At 43.2% G+C, this 18,498-nt stretch overlaps 1 protein-coding gene across 4 annotated transcripts in view; it reads right to left on the minus strand.

The window, feature by feature from the left end:
* Positions 1 to 18,498, minus strand: part of Jhy (junctional cadherin complex regulator) — a 60,741-nt gene that overhangs the window by 39,383 nt on the left and 2,860 nt on the right. For all 4 annotated transcript variants that reach the window (XR_013107496.1, XM_076924782.1, XM_076924783.1 and 1 more), the window contains exons 2-3: positions 17,262 to 17,588; positions 2,022 to 2,544 (exon numbers count right to left, since the gene is read on the minus strand). Coding sequence is in view for 3 of the 4 variants with exons in the window: in XM_076924782.1 (XP_076780897.1) it covers positions 2,022 to 2,544; positions 17,262 to 17,588 (850 nt within the window). In the remaining variant the exon portion in view is untranslated. The remainder of the gene's footprint in view (positions 1 to 2,021; positions 2,545 to 17,261; positions 17,589 to 18,498) is intronic.

Consider the following 18,498-nt stretch of genomic DNA (forward strand, 5'->3'; position numbering starts at 1 on the left):
CACCACTGCCCGGCCATTCCTGTGTTTTATTGTTAGTTACCATGGCAAAGATGTCACATGTTGCCAATCCTTGAAAGGATCTCCACCCTCATAGGTGTTCTCCGGCAGGGGTGTGGAATTGCCTTTCCTTGAGCACATAGTATATATGGCATATTCACTAGGAAGTGAGCTGATAGGGACATCCTTATTTGTGTCCGTGGAATAAAGCTATATTTGCTTGTTGTAATGCCATTTTTCTTGTTGTTGTGTATGTAAATGTGTGTGTGAATTGTGTATGATATATATGTGTGTGTGAATATGTATGTATATGGTTTGAATGTGTGTGTGTGAATTGTGTGTATGTGTGTGAATTGTGTGTATGTGTGTGTGAATGTGTGTGTGAATTGTGTGTATATGTATATGATATATATGTGTGTGTGGTATGAATGTGTTTGTGTGTGACTTGTGTGTATGTATGTGTGTGTGAATGTGTATGTGTGTGGTGTGAATGTGTATGTGTGTGGTGTGAATGTGTATGTGTGTGGTGTGAATGTGTATGTGTGTGAATGTGTATGTGTATGTGAATGTGTAAGTGTGTATGAATGTGTATGTGTGTGGTGTGTATGTGTGTGGTGTGAATGTGTATGTGTGTGTGTGGTATGAATGTGTATGTGTGTGGTGTGTATGTGTGTGGTGTGAATGTGTATGTGTATGTGTGTGTGGTGTGTATGTGTGTGGTGTGAATGTGTATGTGTGTGGTGTGAATGTGTAAGTGTGTGTGAATGTGTATGTGTGGTGTAAATGTTTGTGTGTCCCTGGTTCCGACAGGGTCTTGTTACACAGTCCAGATTAGTGTCATATTTGCCATCTTCCAGTCTCAACTCCTCAAGTGAAGAGACCACAAGTGAGCACCGCTGTGCCCAGTGCACAACAGGCCCATCATTTGGGTAATAACTTATTCTCAGAATGATCAGGTGAGGAAAAGAGGGCATTTATTAGTTTTCTGATTTTACATAATGGAGTGTCTATACTGTGATCATTTCATATTGCTTGTGCAGGACAATGAGGGACAGCGAGTGATTAGCAACGGGAATTGGTAAGATAGAGTCATTTGAAGAATTAAAAGGAAAGCTCTTCCATGCTGTGCTCTGCTTCACAACACTACTCCATGCCACCCCCCGGCTCAGCACTCAGCACCCAGCACTTAGCACCCAGCACTGAGCACCAAGCACTCAGCACCCAGCACCCAGCACCTACACAGAATTCGGATGCAGAATCACTTCCTATGCAAGCTGTGGTTCTTGGGGTGAATGTGTCATGCTACCTCCAATGTACTGGGGTGCTTAGTAAGGTTGTAGCCAATGGTAAGGTGAGAACAAAGAGCATCTCAGGAAATTAAATGCTCAGACCTGCATTTCATTTACTGGGACACACGGCGTAAATAAATTCCAAGGCACACACACACTTGGTGAGCAGACATCCATGCAGGCAAAACACTCATGCACATGAAGTAGACATTTTACAATTTCTATGGGTCTTTGAATGGAGACATTTTAGACACAGTGATTGAACTGTAGCAGTTACGGCACTGTGAACCACAGGTGAGCTTTATTTCGCCCTTAAAAACTTATGAAGTTAGAACCTTCGTTCTACAAGCAGCAGCTGGGCTACCAAGAAGATGACGCAGGTAAAGGCACTTACCACCAAGCCTGCCGACCCAAGGATCCACAACGTAGAAGAAAAGAAGCGACTTCTTCTAGCTTACCTCACACACAACCACCTATAATACACATGCACGCATGCCCCCACCTTACCCCACCCCACCCCACCGCACCCCCACAGACTAAATAAAACGAAAGGAAGAAGAACCAGAGGAAGGGACAGGAGGAGGAAAGAGACGGAGGTGGCAGAGGAAAGTGGCAGTAGCTGGGGGACAGCGTGCAAGCATTTGCTCTACCAGAAGGAAAAGACATCCTGCCGTTTCAGACACACAGGGATCCTAGGACAGCTTCCGAAGTGATGTTTAAGCAGTCGTTACGCACCTGTTCGAGGCGAGTCTCTCCTCTCTTTTTATTGTGAAGTTGAAGGTAAGAGTCTGTTTTAGGAGTAGGTAACCCCAAAGTCAGCTTGTTTTTTTCCACAAAATATTGCTTGGACTTTCTTCTGCGCGGGCCACGTGACCCCGGCAGGAACACTTCGTTGTGTGAGCTGGAACTCTTTAGGTACCGAGACAGATCGCTGGATTTCTCCTCCTGGTCGCTGTCACTTAGTTCTGAAAAGAGCTCTTTTTGACGGGTGCCACACTCATACTTTGGGCTTAGAAATTCGCTTCCAAGTAAGGAGGCCTCGCTCTGAGGACTGGTCTTCTCTTTGCCTTTCCCGGCTGTGAGTCCCATGGACGGCTCCCTGGAAGGGTAGAGAGGAGGAGCCAAAGGCAGGTTTTCTGAAGAGCTGTCTGCAGACCCTGGCGATGCTTCCACAGCCAACGACTGTCTCTCCTCTTTTTTCTTCTTCCAGTTGGGATCATATCGGAGGTCTGAATATTTGTCTTCTACCTGATGTTGGCTGTCCGAAGCAAAAAAAAAAAGAGAAGTCCTTAATTAAATTCCCAGGGGGGTTGCCTAGAAATGACAGCCCCCAGCTGGGACAGAGCCAATATAAAGTACACACACACACACACACACACACACACGCACACGCACACGCACACGCACACGCACGCACGCACGGACAAACTCATTCGATTCACTTCACCGTTTTATTTAAATCCAATCTCAGAGTCCTTCCTCTAATTTCCCTTCACTATCTAGATGGTGAGGGTGCATCTAAGTCTCAAATTAGAACCACAGCAAAGACCTAATTACCCAAGTTCACTGAAATCTGTAGTCAGAATGTTTGCCAACTAAATTCTAAAAGCAAGAAAGATGAAATGTTGGCGATGTGAAAGCAGCGTGTCTTTATGGTTCCAAGATTCCTATCGCTTCAGGGTACCCAACGGTGATCTGGAATTTAAAGGTACAGTTCACACTGGCCAGCTAGGCTTGTAGTTCAGTTGAGAGAGTGGCTAGACTGGCGTGCAGGAAGCCCTGTATTTTATCATGAGCATTAGGGGTGGTGGCTCAGCACGAGGGAGGTAGAGGTGGCAGGTGGATCAGAAGATCAGGTTATCCTTGACTATAAGATTCGTTGACGGTCAACCTGGACTACACCTGTCTCAAAAAAAAAAAAAAAAAAAAAAAAAAAAAAAAAAAAAAAAAAAAAAAAGGAGCTAAGAGACAGAAAAGAAGGAAAGGACAGTTAAACAATTTATACCTTAGCTGGTTCCCTTAGCTGACTCTATGCATATTTGAATATTTATTTCTAGGAAGGGAAGTACATAATATTACTTGACTTTCTCCTCTTTGGCAGACAGTCAGGTTTTTATCCCAGTGGAATACCTACATACATAGGCTGTTCCTTTTTTTTTTCAGGAATTTTTGGGTTCCAGTCTTTTTACCTATAGGTGTTTATCAAATATGCTACAGGGAAGTGAACGAGGAACGAGGCTTAGAGTTGGACTGTGGCTCAGAGTGTCTTGGTTGTCAGAGTTTGGCTCAGTAGACAGGTCAACGAGGGCCTCAAGTTCTAGAACAGGCTAGAGAGAATTATCGTTAAGCACGGTGTCCTGTCTAAGGAAGTAAACTAGACCACAAACAAAGTCCTCCCATCTGCCATGACAGTCTCAATTCGTAAAGTAGTCCATAGTCTTAACTGGGGGGAAAAAAGCTGGTAATATGGCATATTTAATGGCCTCTTTGATCTTCAAAAGCTAAATGGGAGAGATTTTTCCTTGTTGAGGACAGTGGACGCAATCCTCTAATCAAAAAGAAAATGTAAATCACCCAGCTTTTTATGCTACTTGATATTCCCGTTTCTAGAGGACATAATTTTATGCTGGGTAAACAAAGTAATGGTCCCTATGATGCCAATTTACCCGTCTTAATGTGGACCTGGATTTCTTTGATTCAATGTAAAGCAAAAAAAAGGAAAAAAAAAAAAAAAAAAAAAAAAAGAAAAGAAACGAAACCCTCATATGCTATTCTAAGTTGTCATTGTGAGTTTTTTTTCAGCTCTCTGAAGAGGGTGGTGAACTTTCAGATGGAAGAGGCCCTTCCCTTTCCTGGATGGGATTTCCCCCAGCAAAAACTGTCAGGACATGGGACATCACTGTCTCTCACACAGATACCACAAGATGGCGTGTCTTCAGGGCCATGATGGGCATGTGCCTTCTGTGGGTTATCTGCCTTACAAACTTCAGTATTTGGACAATGGGCCTTTCACCTTTCATCTTTGAGGCAGTTTGTCTCAAATGGGGATTTTTGTATTTGGCCCGTTTCTCATGGCTGACTCAAGATTGGCAAGAGGCCACATCTCTTCCAGTGCTCTGCACGCGTGCTCACTAGCTTTTTCCTAGGATTGTGTTCTCACTTAACTAAGGTCACAGGCAGCAGGGGCTGCAGTAGGCCTGCCTTCCCTACTTTCTACCTTAGTACACTGCAGGGCTCTATGGGCAGACAAGTTAAATGCTTCTAGAATAAGTAACTGGCTCTCCATAAATACTCCAACATAAATACAGCAGTTGGTAACTTAATTTTAAAAAGTAGCTACAGAATTAGAAGCTTCATATGAAGATGCTTCTTGCACTGGGGTAAATGAGTGACTGATTTTAGGGTTTATCTTATTATACTAAGTGACCCAAGGTTTAACTGTAGTTGTTGACGTCGTCGAGAAGAAAGCTCGGTTATTATATTTAAGCAAACAGGACTTTAAAAAACAAACAAACAAACAAACAAACAAAGGCTCTATTCCCATATCCATAGTTTACTGGAAGGAAAAACTGAATTTAACTTTATTCTTTCATTCAGCAGTTCACGGTTGTTTTGACAAGTGCTTGCTGAGCACCTACTAAGCAGCCCAGTGTGGCCTTCACAAACTGGTGGGGAAACCAAGAAAACCAACAATTAACACTGTGGAGTGATGCCTGTGCTGGTGGGGACCACAGGGGACCTCGAGTGTGTCTCAGGAGGTTGGGGAGAGCTTTCCACAGGAAGTCATGACCTAAGGCTGAGGAAACAGGTCCCAGGCTGCTGAGAGAACAGCAGGAACAGAATTAAAGGGACAGAACAGCTTTGCTTCCCAAGGGCAAACGCCCTGCAGATAAGGGAGCCTGAGGAGAGGAAAGCTGAGGCTCAGAGCTCAAGATTAACCGGAGCTCAGATATGCAAGGACCTCACTAAACTCCGGAAGAGCTTGGGCTTAGTTACCTTATATGGGAACTTAATTTCAGAGAGAAGACTGGTCACAGGTTAAGAATAGCCAATGGGATGCACTTCAGGGTGGCCTTACATACACATTCTTTTGAAGACATTTACAAGAGTCTTCTTGGTGACCAAACTAGGCATCACTAGGCTGGAGGGATGACTCCGTGGGTGAAGGGCACTTGCTGCTCTTACAGAGGACCTGGAGTTGGGTTCTCAGGACCCACATGGTTGCTCATAACCACTTGAAACTCCAGTTCCAGGGGATCCCATGTTTAATTGTTCCATAATATCTCAAAATCCGTCCACCCCCAACCCTGTCATCCTGTTAGTCTAAGATAACTCAGTTCCTGGCGTAACTAAGTAACATCAGGAATTAAAAAAAAAAAAATGGGTAGAGGCCTGTGTGTTAAAGGTTTGGTCTCCAGCTTGTGATAGTACTGAGTGGTGGTGGAACCTTTAGAACATGGGGACTGTGGAAGAAAGCTAAGTGACTTAGCTTTCTTCAAAGCCATGCCCTTTGGGCCAGCACATCTTTCTTCTCTGTGTGTTGTTTGGCCCCCATGGAGTGAACAGGCCTCCTCTCACAGATGCTTTTGGCTCCATGTTACCATAGACCCACAGGAGCAGAGTCAAGTGTCCATGGAAGTGTGAGCCCAGAGAGGTTGTTGTTCCTTTTAAGGTGTTTGTCTCAAGCATCTCGTGGAAAGGTAACGCGGGGACCTCCAGTATTTGAAGGCGTATGCATCTATTCTTATCCCTGCAATCACGTTAGAAAAAATGGCGCACTCGGACTGGTCACTGCGCTTAACTGACCTCAAACGGTGATGGCTGACAGCCATCCCATACATCCACGGTGTGTTGTTTCTCTGCACATTTCTGGTGCCACTGAGTACTTTGTGAATAATGGGCAGATTATTTAACATCTATGCCCAGCACAGAGTAAGACTGGAGTAAACGCTAGCAAGGAGGGCGTGTCAGTGAGCCCTATAACTGGCTTTTGCTCGCTGCCTTCTACTGCACTCGGTCTCTAGGATATAACACAGTTATTGTGTACTATGCTTCTTGCTGCTGATGCTCAAGGGATTCTTCTCCCTGCAGGCCTTAAGATATTTCAAGAGCATCAGGCTCTAAGTGGTACCCTAGTGGCCTGAGAGATATAACACACTCATTTAAAGAAAAAAAAAAATTCAGTTTTTAGTCACGGGTTAGGTTCCGTGGGAAATGACTGAAATCATAATTTAGGAAATGGGATTAAGAAATATCAGTTAATCCACATGATAAAATATTTTAACAACCACTAAACCGCGGTGAGGGAAATGCAAGTGAGAGAATTAAATTATTTTGTGCCTTCTAGAAAACCCATAGAGGCAAGGTCCTAGTGGGTTTCCTTTCTTCAAGAAATAGCCCCTTGAAAGATAGATCATCATACTGTTCTAAGAAGAAACTAGACCAAACAAAAGGGGCTGGCAACAAATGAGAAAGGACGAGCTGCCGGGAAATGTTTCTGAAACCGTTGTCAGAGGGAAACACCAAGGAAGGTGTGTTATACAGAAGTAAAACCGAGACAACCACGGTCCCCCGGGAGAGCGTTAAGAACATGATGCCATCCACACTGATAATGGCTGCCTCCCAATGTCCCCTTCACCAACACCAAATGGAAGACATGCTGAAACTAACGAGGGGCTTTTTTTTTTCCCTTTCAAAATCATGTGCGTGGAAAATTGTAATGCTTCCCAGAAATAAATCGAGTTGTTGAAACAGAACATGATACTAAAGGACCCTATTGTACCCAGCTCGTGTGCTAAGGAGACCAATTGTGTTTTGCAGTCTGGGTCAACACACGGGGACAAAATGAGTGTGAAGTGCTCTTTCACGGGCAATCTTCTACACACAAAACACGCACCTCTCCTCCTCCTCATCCGCTAGGAAGGTCACGCGGACAATGAGAACACAACTCCTTTGTTACCCTTCAGACAACAGATGTCGGGGCTCCTCTTCAGAGGCCCCGGGTTAGAAATGGATGCGGAAGCAGAGAGGGAGTGGAGGGAGGGGGCGCCTCGCATGCGTTCAGTGGGGTATTTGCTGCCTTTAATGGACCATGGTTGAGTCCGCGCTGTGATAACTTCAAACAAAATAAAATCAAATCTCCATTTAATGAAGAGCCTCATACTCAAGTTTGTATTCAATCAAAAAATTACTAAAATTAGAGCATGTTTCTAGTTCAATTAACATCCTCTGCACTCACAATAAAATATTCAATAACTGGCCATTTTGCCTGTTGAGGAGAGGAGTAAAAGCAAAGCCCACCGTCCGTTAGCTGCTATTTATTTGCCTCTTTATGTTAAGCAGACAGTTAGATTGAAACTGCACATATTATTACTGATTTAGGTTTCATTTAATCCTTTGAAACAGAATAATTATTCCCAATTTATATGCCATTAAATCTTTTATGCACACGAGCAGCAAATTCAATTTCCGCTTAAGTGTAGAGTTTTCGATGCTCTCTTTAAAGGAGCCTCGAAACTGACAATTGTTTCTGAGGGTTCCTAAGTCCTATTGCATCTCGCTCTTCTGATCAATGGCTTTTAAGGAAATAAAATGCAACAAATCCAAAAAGATTAGAAATTCATTTTCGCAGGTATGAAATAAAACGTTTCCATAGACACACGTTCTGGTAATTATTGGTAAGCCATACATTTTCATTTAATGGAGGCATTTATTTTACTTAAATAATTAAAGGTTTTAATAGAAAAACAATAGCTTAATGAACCGAAGGTAAAAACCTGTCTACAGAAACACACTAAAATGAAGGGGGTGAATTGTTATTTAGTGAACTTTGCTAACGGCAATTACATCATTTGGATAATTTTGGCTCAAATCCCTTCCTTTCTTTTAACACTAGGTGTGTGGCTTTTTGTTGTTATTGTTGTTATTTTGTTTTGTTGAGACAGGGACTTTCCACATAGCCCTAGCTGTCATCCTAGCATTCATTCTGTAGACCAAGCTGGCCTCGAACTCACAGAGATCTGCCTGCCTCAGCCTCTCGGGTGCTGGGATTGAAGGCGTGCACTGGGCTTCAACAACACATTAGTGACCGTTATAACCAGTATTTGTCCCAAGTTGTTGTTCGGACCCCACTTCAAGTCAAGAAGTAATCTGGGAGTAAAGGGAAGTAAAGCATCTAAAGCATTCACACTAGAGATCACAACAGTCTAGCTTCTCACTTCTATTAAGATGACAGTTATGCAGGACAAAGGCTACATTGTTACATCATCACAAGGCTACATCCTGTTGTTATAGTAACCTTGAATCCCTTTGAGGAAAGGCTTTCTCCTTCTGGTCTAGGTGTGAAACTAACATTCCAAGCTACTCAAAACGCAAGAGTCAATCCAGTTAGGTCAGTCAGTCATCTGGCTAAGGATCTACCCCTCAGGGAGGTAGATTCCCTTAGAACAATTACTGCCTTATTGAGATAATGTACCTTTCCTTCCCAGAAATCTCCATGTCAGTGCAGTAACTACAGGTGTAATTCCCAACCCTTCTGGTTTTTTTTTTTTTTTGCTTGTTTGTTTTGTTTTTTGGTTTCTATTTTTCACATCTTGGCCGGAGGATAAATACCTTTTCTCTGGCACTTTGGGCTTTCCCCATTTTCTGAAGCTCCCTCCCATTTACTCCCTAGCTTCTCCCTGAACCTTTCCATGTCTAATTCAGAAAGGTACAGTCTTTTTCTTTTATTCATTTTATTTATTCCATGTGTATGGATGTTCTGTATGTGTGCTCCCTGACACAAAGTAAAAAATTTTTTTTGAAGAAAGGAGGTTGAAAAAAATATAGTTATCCAAGTTTTCTATATTTTCCAACTTGCTAGGAAGTGGAAAAAGATGAGGCATAGGCCATAAACTGAACTAATCTCTTAGTACTTGCTATCATCTTCTTGATAAACTCACAGGACTGTGGCAATAAATTGTACTTTTTACGTTTTTTTTCTTAAACTGGCTGTTATTTACTTGAACACAAAAAACAACACACTCCAGTTTTGAAATAAATGAGGAAGGAACTAGCATTTATCTCTGGAGCAACTGTGGAGAGCCCCCATGAGCCTTCACGGCTATAGCATTTCTGTCAGGAGCTTGGCCTATAATAGATACAATTCATGTTCTCACACAGTCCTTACTTCTGTGACAGTCCACCTGTCATGATGGCCCCACTCCTGCTCCAAGGAGCTCACTGGAGTTTAACTAAGACATTGTTAGTGAGCAAATAAATGAATGTAAAGTAGAAAAAGCCAGTACCCACAACAGCCAATACCTACAACAGCCAGCACCTACAACAGCCAACACCTACAACAGCCAGTACTCACAACAGCCAGCACCTACAACAGCCAGTACCCATAACAGCCAATACCTACAACAGCCAGTACCCACAACAGCCAATACCTACAACAGCCAATACCTACAACAGCCAATACCTACAACAGCCAGCACCTACAACAGCCAGCACCTTCAACAGATAGTACCCACAACAGTCAATACCTATAACAGCCAGTACTCACAACAGCCAGCACCTACAACAGCCAGTACCCACAACAGCCAACACCTACAACAGCCAGTACCCATAACAGCCAATACCTACAACAGCCAGTACCCATAACAGCCAATACCTACAACAGCCAGTACCCACAACAGCCAATACCTACAACAGCCAATACCTACAACAGCCAATACCTACAACAGCCAGCACCTACAACAGCCAGCACCTTCAACAGATAGTACCCACAACAGTCAGTACCTACAACAGCCAGTACCCACAACAGTCAGTACCTACAACAGCCAGTACCCACAACAATCAGTACCTACAACAGCCAGTACCCACAACAGTCAGTACCTACAACAGCCAGTACCTACAACAGCTAATACCTACAACAGCCAGTACCCACAACAGTCAGTACCTACAACAGCCAGCACCTACAACAGATAGTACCTACAACAGTCAGTACCTACAACAGCTAGTACCTATAACAGCTAGTATCTACAACAGCCAATACCTACAACAGCCAGTACCTACAACAGTCAGTACCTACCACAGCCAGTACCTATAACATCTAATACCTACAACAACCAGTACCCACAACAGTCAGTACCTACCAAAGCCAGTACCCACAACAGTCAATACCTACAACAGCCAGTACCCACAACAGTCAATACCTACAACAGCCAGTACCCACAACAGCCAATACCCACAACAGCCAATACCTACAACAGCCAATACCCACAACAGCCAATACCTACAACAGCCAGTACCCACAACAGTCAATACCTACAACAGCCAGTACCCACAACAGCCAGCACCTACAACAGCCAGTACCCACAACAGTCAATACCTACAACAGCCAGCACCTACAACAGCCAGCACCTTCAACAGCCAGCACCTTCAACAGATAGTACCTACAACAGTCAGTATCTACAACAGCTAGTACCTATAACAGCTAGTATCTACAACAGATAATACCTACAACAGATAGTACCTACAACAAAAAGCATCACTTTGGTGTGACCATTTCCACAAAGATTTTAGCTGCTATCTTCCAAAATTGTTTAGGAGTCCTAAAGCCCATGGCACACAGTATGTATTTAAAGAAGTTGCCCAACCTATTAATAGACAGTAGAAATCAACATAGATAATTCCATTTCTTCTGGAATGGTATTTATAGTTCTAGAACATTAGAACCATCTTTTTCTTATTTTCCCAACTGCTGAAAAAAAAAAAAAACCCATTGAACCATTATAACGAACACTAGTCTAGTCTCAGCATAAATATTTTCCAGCAGCTAGAAGGAAAAAAGAAAAGAAAACAGCAGCCAGGCGGTGGTGGCGCACGCCTTTAATCCCAGCACTTGGGAGGCAGAGGCAGGCAGATTTCTGAGTTCGAGGCCAGCCTGGTCTACAGAGTGAGTTCCAGGACAGCCAGGGCTACACAGAGAAACCCTGTCTCGAAAAACCAAAAAAAAAAAAAAAAAAAAAAAAGCAAAAAAGAAAACAGCTGGAGAAATTTGGGGGGTGGGAGGAAACTCCCGATATATGATCATCGTCACAATGGCTTTCTTTACCCCCTTACCGCCCTGTGTCTGTTTAGATTCTTCAAGCGCTAGAATTCATCATTCAGTACTTTTCCTGATTCTTGTATAATTACTAGAAGCAACATATTTTAAAGTACCAGAGTGGAGGGTAATGGGGGGCGGGGGAGGGAGGCTGTATCCTATAACACAGTTAAAAAAAGTTGATTATTAAGAGTCATTCCCTCATCCATTTCCAACAGTGTTTGACTATCAGTTAACTAATAACCAGTTAACTGAACTAGTAGTGCCTGACCAGGCAACCTGCCTCCCATTAATAGTTCACAGTGCATCCTTAGACAGGATCTAACACCTCCCTCCTCCCCTTTGGATACTGATACTGTGACTTCCAAGTGATATGAGAGGAACTGCCATAGAACACTCTGGAAGAAACATAGCTATGTCCTGAGGGAAGTGGTCAAGAATAAAGGCTAATGTGACCTCTGACCTCACCACCCAAGAAGAAATACCATAATACTTGTATTTACTCTGAAGACTCAGTATCCTTTAGACAAATGGGTTACTACAAAAATGTATAATTCTGTAAGTACATTTACTCTGGCTTCAGTTTAGCCTATCCCGAGAGTGTTCTACGTCAGTCTTTACATTTCTGTCATTATTATTCTGTGTGTATGAGTGTGCACATGTCAGTCAGTGCCGGTTTGAAGGTCAGAGGACAACTTGGATGAGCTGGTTCTCCGTTTCCACCACGTGGGTCCGCAGGGATCAAACTCAGACCCTCAGGCTTGGTAGCAGGTGCCTCCACCTGCCAAGCCATCTCAACAGCCCCCTCTTTTATTTTCTACTAGTCAGGAAAATGCAATCCCTTATCAGATCATTCCGCAATGGCATGTTTCATTTTACTGCATGCCTTTATTTATTTTATGTGTGTGTGGGTGCACACCCCAGTGCACATGGGGAGGCCAGAGGACAACTTAGTGGGAGTCAGGTCTTTGCTTCTCCTAGGGTGGGTCTTGGGGATCAAACACAGGTCATCTGGTGGTCAGCAAGTACCTGATGGCAAGCCATTCTAGATGCATGATTAAGTATTTAGATGTTCACAGTTAGAGTCTTTGGAGTGAGTCATCTAGTAACTTATGGTCTCTGCACACATCCTAGAGGCTCAGTTTCTTATCTGCGAAGTAATGTGAATGCTTCAAGGCAGGCGCTCACATGTGGGGGTTCATGTGTGTGAAGTCCTGCGTTCACTCCCTAGAACCGTAATAAAAACTAAATCAAGCTTATCTAGAGGCTTCAACGAAAGAGGAAGGAAATAACATATGAAGCTTGCAGTTCTACAAATGGAAAGAAGTGTATAAGTATTCCTATAAATAAGACTTTATTAAGCACACACGCTAGGTATTGGATGGATGCTTTCTAATCTTCTTCTTCTTCTTCTTCTTTTTTTTTTTGCACAAGACTTCAGAAGGCTTCAGGACTGAAGACATTATTTCTGATGCCCTGGGTATTACATTGATCTGCTTCTTTGTGAGTGTTGAGTGTCACAAGGCTCATTCTGGAGTGGGGCTTAAAGAGTTATCAAACGACGGCCCTCTCTCCACTCGTGATTCATTCACCACTGTCAACGCTGCTCCAATTTCCATTAAGTAAAGGGTTTTCTCTAATCCATAGACACTGAACTGTGGCTTTGACTTCTCAGAGTTCTAGTAACATCAAAACACGAGCGCGAGGCTAAGTGATTTGTCAGGCAGCTTTTAAAACTATTGCTTATAAAAGCGAGAAGAAAGGTTTGTCTTGGTTTAAGGCCAAGGCTTGAACTAATTTTTTTTTTTTTTTTTTTTGAACTACAATCCCCAGAATGCCATCTACCTTTGGGAAATGAAAGCCTGCTTCAATTTTATGTTGAGAGCCCGAGATCAATTTATTTGTATCATGGCTCATAACTACTTAGGTTTGAGGGACAGAGCACCTAGGAAAGGACTGTGTGACTAACACGAGGCAGAGAAAGGATCAATATCCAGCCATACTCAAAATCACAATTTTGAGACATTAGTTGGACGAGTCTTTCAGTTTGGTTTTTCTTTGTAGTGAGAAACTGGTCCTTTTTACACCCAGTGAAGGAGGTACTGCATTCTAACAAGTACTCAGGATACACTCCATCCTAAGCCTGCCCTGCCCTGCCATCCATTTATACTCTTCCATTAAACATTATCATGGCAGGGCAATCGGAGGGAAACAGAATTATTCAAGGGCTTCTAACCAGAAGATGAAGAACCTAGCGATCATTTTGACTTTTGGAAGTACGATCCTCTGAGATGGACTGTGTCATAATCAAATGATCCCTTGGCAGTTAGAACAAGGTTAAAATCTGGTGCCTGCTAAGCATGGTATCAAAAGAAGAAGCAGCGGACAACTGGGGGATCAGGTGGAGTCTTGTCTTGGTTTCTCCATCTTCAAAGTCAGACAAGAAAACTTTGTACAATGCGGAACATTTTTGGGGGGCTGGAGAGATGACTCAGTGGTTAAGAGCACTGGCTGCTCTTGCACAGGACCCAGGTTAGAGTCCCAGTATCCACATGGCAGCTTACAGTCATCTCTAAGTCTAGTTCCAGGGGATCTGATATCCTCTTCTGGCCTCTGTGGGCACTTGCACACACGGTGCACACGCAAACATGCAGGCAAAACATTCATATACATAAAAATGAAAAACAACAACAATAAAAGAGTTCCTTTATGGTACCCTCATTTCTGTATGTGAAGCTATTACCATTTCCTATCTTGAAGAGAATAGATCTCCCACATCAGAGCTAGGATAAAACCGTAGAGCATCAAGTCAGAGTGCAATGAACAGGCATTGAGGCAACTTCATGAAGCACCCCCTGGCAGCCTTCAGGATGGGCTGACTATAGTATCTACCTCCCAGGACTGCCATAGGACTGAGCAAGGTAACATATATAAAGTATATAGTACAATTACAGACTCACAAGAGAAGTTCTATACATGGTAACTGTTATTACCCTTCATCAGTAGCTCCCTTTGTTCTTCAACCTCTATAGCTAATCTGTCACCAAGCTCTGTCAATTCTTTCCTCTCTCTCTCTCTCTATATATATATGTATATATATACATATATACACACACACACACACACACACACACACATTATAAATGAATATATATACATAGTATATATTTCAGTTAAAACATTGTTAAAAAAAAAGAGTCAACCAGGATACTAGTGTCTACCCTGGGTCTTTGATGACACTTCCAGGCACTGGAATACTGTGTAGCCTGAGGCAAGCCCATAATCACAAGTACAAAAAATATATTTTGTTAAATGGAGTTAATCAGTCATTGAAGAGTATGTCTAAATTGATCTCTTTGGGCTAAAAACATACAAGTCACGAGGGACAAGCAGTTAAAATTGACTAAAAGTAGAATGTTATAACCTCTCAGAAGTTTAAAGTGTCTGGGCAATCGTGAGGTCTGCCAAGCTGCAGGCACTGGGCACACGTTCCTCCTCCTAAGAGTCGGTACTTCCTGTATCCGTATCCGTATACCCTAACGGAACTCACGTCTCCAGCAGCCACAGAAGGATGCACACAGACACTTGTGAGACATAAGAACTGGAGCAGCCTAAATACATTCATCAGTAGACAGGATGGTTGATGCCGCTTGGTAGCTTGTCAGGAACGAGAATCAAGTAGGAGACGTGCCTCTGGGCGTACCCGTGACGTGAGAAGCCCCACCCTACCCGCTGGACAAATCAGGAGAGCGAGCTGAGCAGTAGTTCCACCCCTTCCTGCTTCCTGACCACAAGGCTATGAGACCACAAAGCTCAAGCTTTTGCTGCCATTACTGTCCTGCTATGATAGACTGTGTCCTTGGAACTGTGAGGTAGAATACAGCCTTCCTTCCTTAGGCTCAAACACTCTTCAGTGTTTGATCAAGCTCTGAAAGAACTAAAGGTACAGTAGGAAGCAGGTAAGCTGCTCTTCTACACGGCGGAACTTATTTGTAAGATAAGCAAAGACACAACAGGAAAAAAAATGTCAAAAACGTTAACATTGGCTGAACACAATAGTGATGTTGTGTGTGTATGTGCATACACCATCGCGATTATAGGCACCCATGAACACGTAAAAGAATGGTCAAGAGGGTGTACGCCCACAGCGGTATCATTTTTGAGGAGGAAGATGGAGAAATTGATATGAAATGATAGAGTACAAAGAGGCTAGTTTTTTTCTTTTTAATCATGTGTATATCTATTTATCTCTGTGTAGCTGTGTGCAGTTGAATGCAGCCTGCAGAAGCCAGAGGTGTCAGATCCCCTGGAGCTAGAGTTATAGGCATCTGTGAGCTCTCTGTTGTGGCTGCAGGGAACCAAATTTGGGTCCTCTGAAAGGAGCAGTACAGACTCAACCATTGGGCCATCCCTGTAGCCCCAACAAGGAAATGGTTAAATGATATTTATGACTGTGTCTTTAAAAATAACCCAGTATAAATGATTTGTGTCATTGTTCCCTTTTTTTTTTTTCTTATAGAATAGACACTTCTTTTTTTTTTCAAAGTTAAAAACCTTATAGGTGTGTATCTGGCTCAGTGGCAGAGTGCTGGCCCAGTATGCCCAAGGTTCTGAGTTTGATCCACAGTACCAGAAAGCAAACAAAAACATAAAGCATGACACTGACAACAGAAGGACAACATGCCTCCAAGCCCACTGTGACCTTCGAGAAATGATTTCTTTTCTGTTAGCTTCGTCCCCACCAACTTTAACGTAGGAACCACAACCTGTTCCCTGTAGAATGACAGTGAAGAACAGCGAAAAAGAATAAAGAAACGGGCCTTTAAATTTTTTCACAGTATTGATATTGTTGTAATAATCATTGCCAGCCAGCTGCTTCTTTGTCCATAGTTGGTAATATTCACTCTCTAATTTAAGGGCACCCTGAGTAGACTCAACCAGTCTGTTTAGCTAAAGCCGTCTTAAACTCTTCTCTGCCTCCAGCCTTCCAATGACAGCATTTGTCATTTTAACTGAATTTTTGACACTCCCTAATGTGAAGGCAAGTTTCATTTACTTTGATATCTCCAGTGAAATGAAGGAGAGGAAGTGGGAAGAGACCTCGGACTGGGGGCTAATTTTGACTCTTCGAGACCTCACCGTGACTCTCTGGACAAGTTCTTTAAGACGTGAAATGTGCCCCCCTGTAGGGCTTGTGGTTCTATTTTGGGAGCCTTTGCAAATGTGGTCTAGTGAGGAGAAGCAGATCTTTGCGAACTGGACCACTTCGGGGTCCATTGGACTTGGCTTTCTGTTTTGTGCTATGCATGAAGCTGGTTTGAGCTTCCTCCAGCACAGACCAAGTCCCTTCAGCTTCCATGTCTTCTGCACCAGGGCAGACTGTACCCTCTGAACCCTGGGAATAAATACATTGCCCCCACCTCTGTCTTGTTGTCACAGCAACAAGAAGACTAAGACAGGTGGTTATACCTGATGACCTACAGAACAAAGTATCTCCTGGTCCTTAAGGCATGTTCATGATGCTCCTATACCTAGTCAATAATGACTGCATTGGTAAATTAAAAAACAGGAGGAAGAAGAAGAGGAGGGGGAGGAGGAAGAAGAGGAGGGGGAGGAAGAAGAGGAGGAGGGGGAAGAGGAAGAAGAGGAGGGGGAGGAGGAAGAAGAGGAGGGGGAAGAAGAAGAAGAGGAGGGGGAAGAGGAAGAAGAGGAGGGGGAGGAGGAAGAAGAGGAGGAGAGGAGAATGTGGTGAGTCGGGGAGCCACACTGCCCTTGCTTGGAGACCTGTTTTTGCACAGTGCACATCAGGACAGTCCATCCTTTCTCACCTGGTAAGGTGCCAGGAATTACTCAACATTGCTGCCTTTCACAAGCCAGTTCCTTACCTGTGATTCACACCAGCAACAGGAGCTCCTAGGTCTTTCCTGTTAGTGCTGTGGGCTGCTTTTCTGTTCACTGCCTCTTCTATCTCACTCGGGCTGTCTTCTTCCAAGCTGTCAGGCTCCATATCTTTGTCCTGGATTTGGTCCTTAATATCAGACCAGGACTTAGCCTCTCGAGGGAGGCTTTCTGAATCCGATTCTAAGGAGTCTTTTGAAATCAGGTTGAAATCTTCTTTCTTAAAGGGTCTGCCTGAAGGCAGGGTCCTCGAGTTGGTGTGATGGACGGGAGACTGGCTAGAGAGCTTGGGAACTGGTTTATGTTTATTCATCCTGAAAAATAGAAACGTGAACAGGAACGCTCCTGTTAATAGAGGCAGTTAGCTGATATTTATAATCGTGGCTCTCAAAAGCATTGCTTAAAAAAAAAATTATGTTACTTCTCGGCTACTGAAATCATAATGGCAATGTTTGTCAAAAATGTCAATGAGCAAGAGAACCTTGTTATATTATCTGTGGGCTTTTGAATGCACCCTTTTGAGTGTATGAGCAAGGAAGGCCTATTGGAAAAATGATTGTTTTTCTCTCTGCAGAAACACATCTGATTTAGGGTTCATAAGCAGCGCGGGCAATCGAATGAGGTTTTATTGAGCAAATCAAATGGCTGCTTGAAAGCAGATTCTGTTTCCAGCTTCCAAGGGCTTCTTACAAATAAGCCGGAACAAAGTCAAACGGTTAATTGTGAGCAGTGCTTTTTGGTGGCTTTATTTCAGATGCTCAGGGCAAGTGTGTGTGTGTGTGTGTGTGTGTGTGTGTGTGTGTATGCATCTTGTTCAGTAGCAGCCACAGATGCACCCAGACTGGTTCACAGCTTACCATTTACAGAGTAAAGGAGAGAAAAGCATGGTTTCCCCAACCCGGAATTATAATACACAGACTGTTTCTTTCCTAGACCAGTGTAAGCAGGCTCCAGCATTTGGAAAAGGCTTTTGCTATCCAGGGTGCTGCCAGAGAGCAGTGTACAATTTGGTGGCCATTATATGGAGATCAATCTCAGCTCAGTATTAAACAACAACAATGTAATAATAACGGTTTAAAATGTTCAATAAACAAGGTGTGTTGGTAAATGCTGCCAAGCTAAGCACTTTGGAGAGAGAAGGAAGAAGACCAGGCATTGGAGGGAGACCAGTTTGTGCTGCATGAGACCCTATCTAAAAATAAAAAATAAAAAATAAAAAATAAA

The sequence above is a fragment of the Arvicanthis niloticus genome, chromosome 26, assembly GCF_011762505.2.
Source record: "Arvicanthis niloticus isolate mArvNil1 chromosome 26, mArvNil1.pat.X, whole genome shotgun sequence".
Classification (NCBI taxonomy): Eukaryota; Metazoa; Chordata; class Mammalia; order Rodentia; family Muridae; genus Arvicanthis; species Arvicanthis niloticus.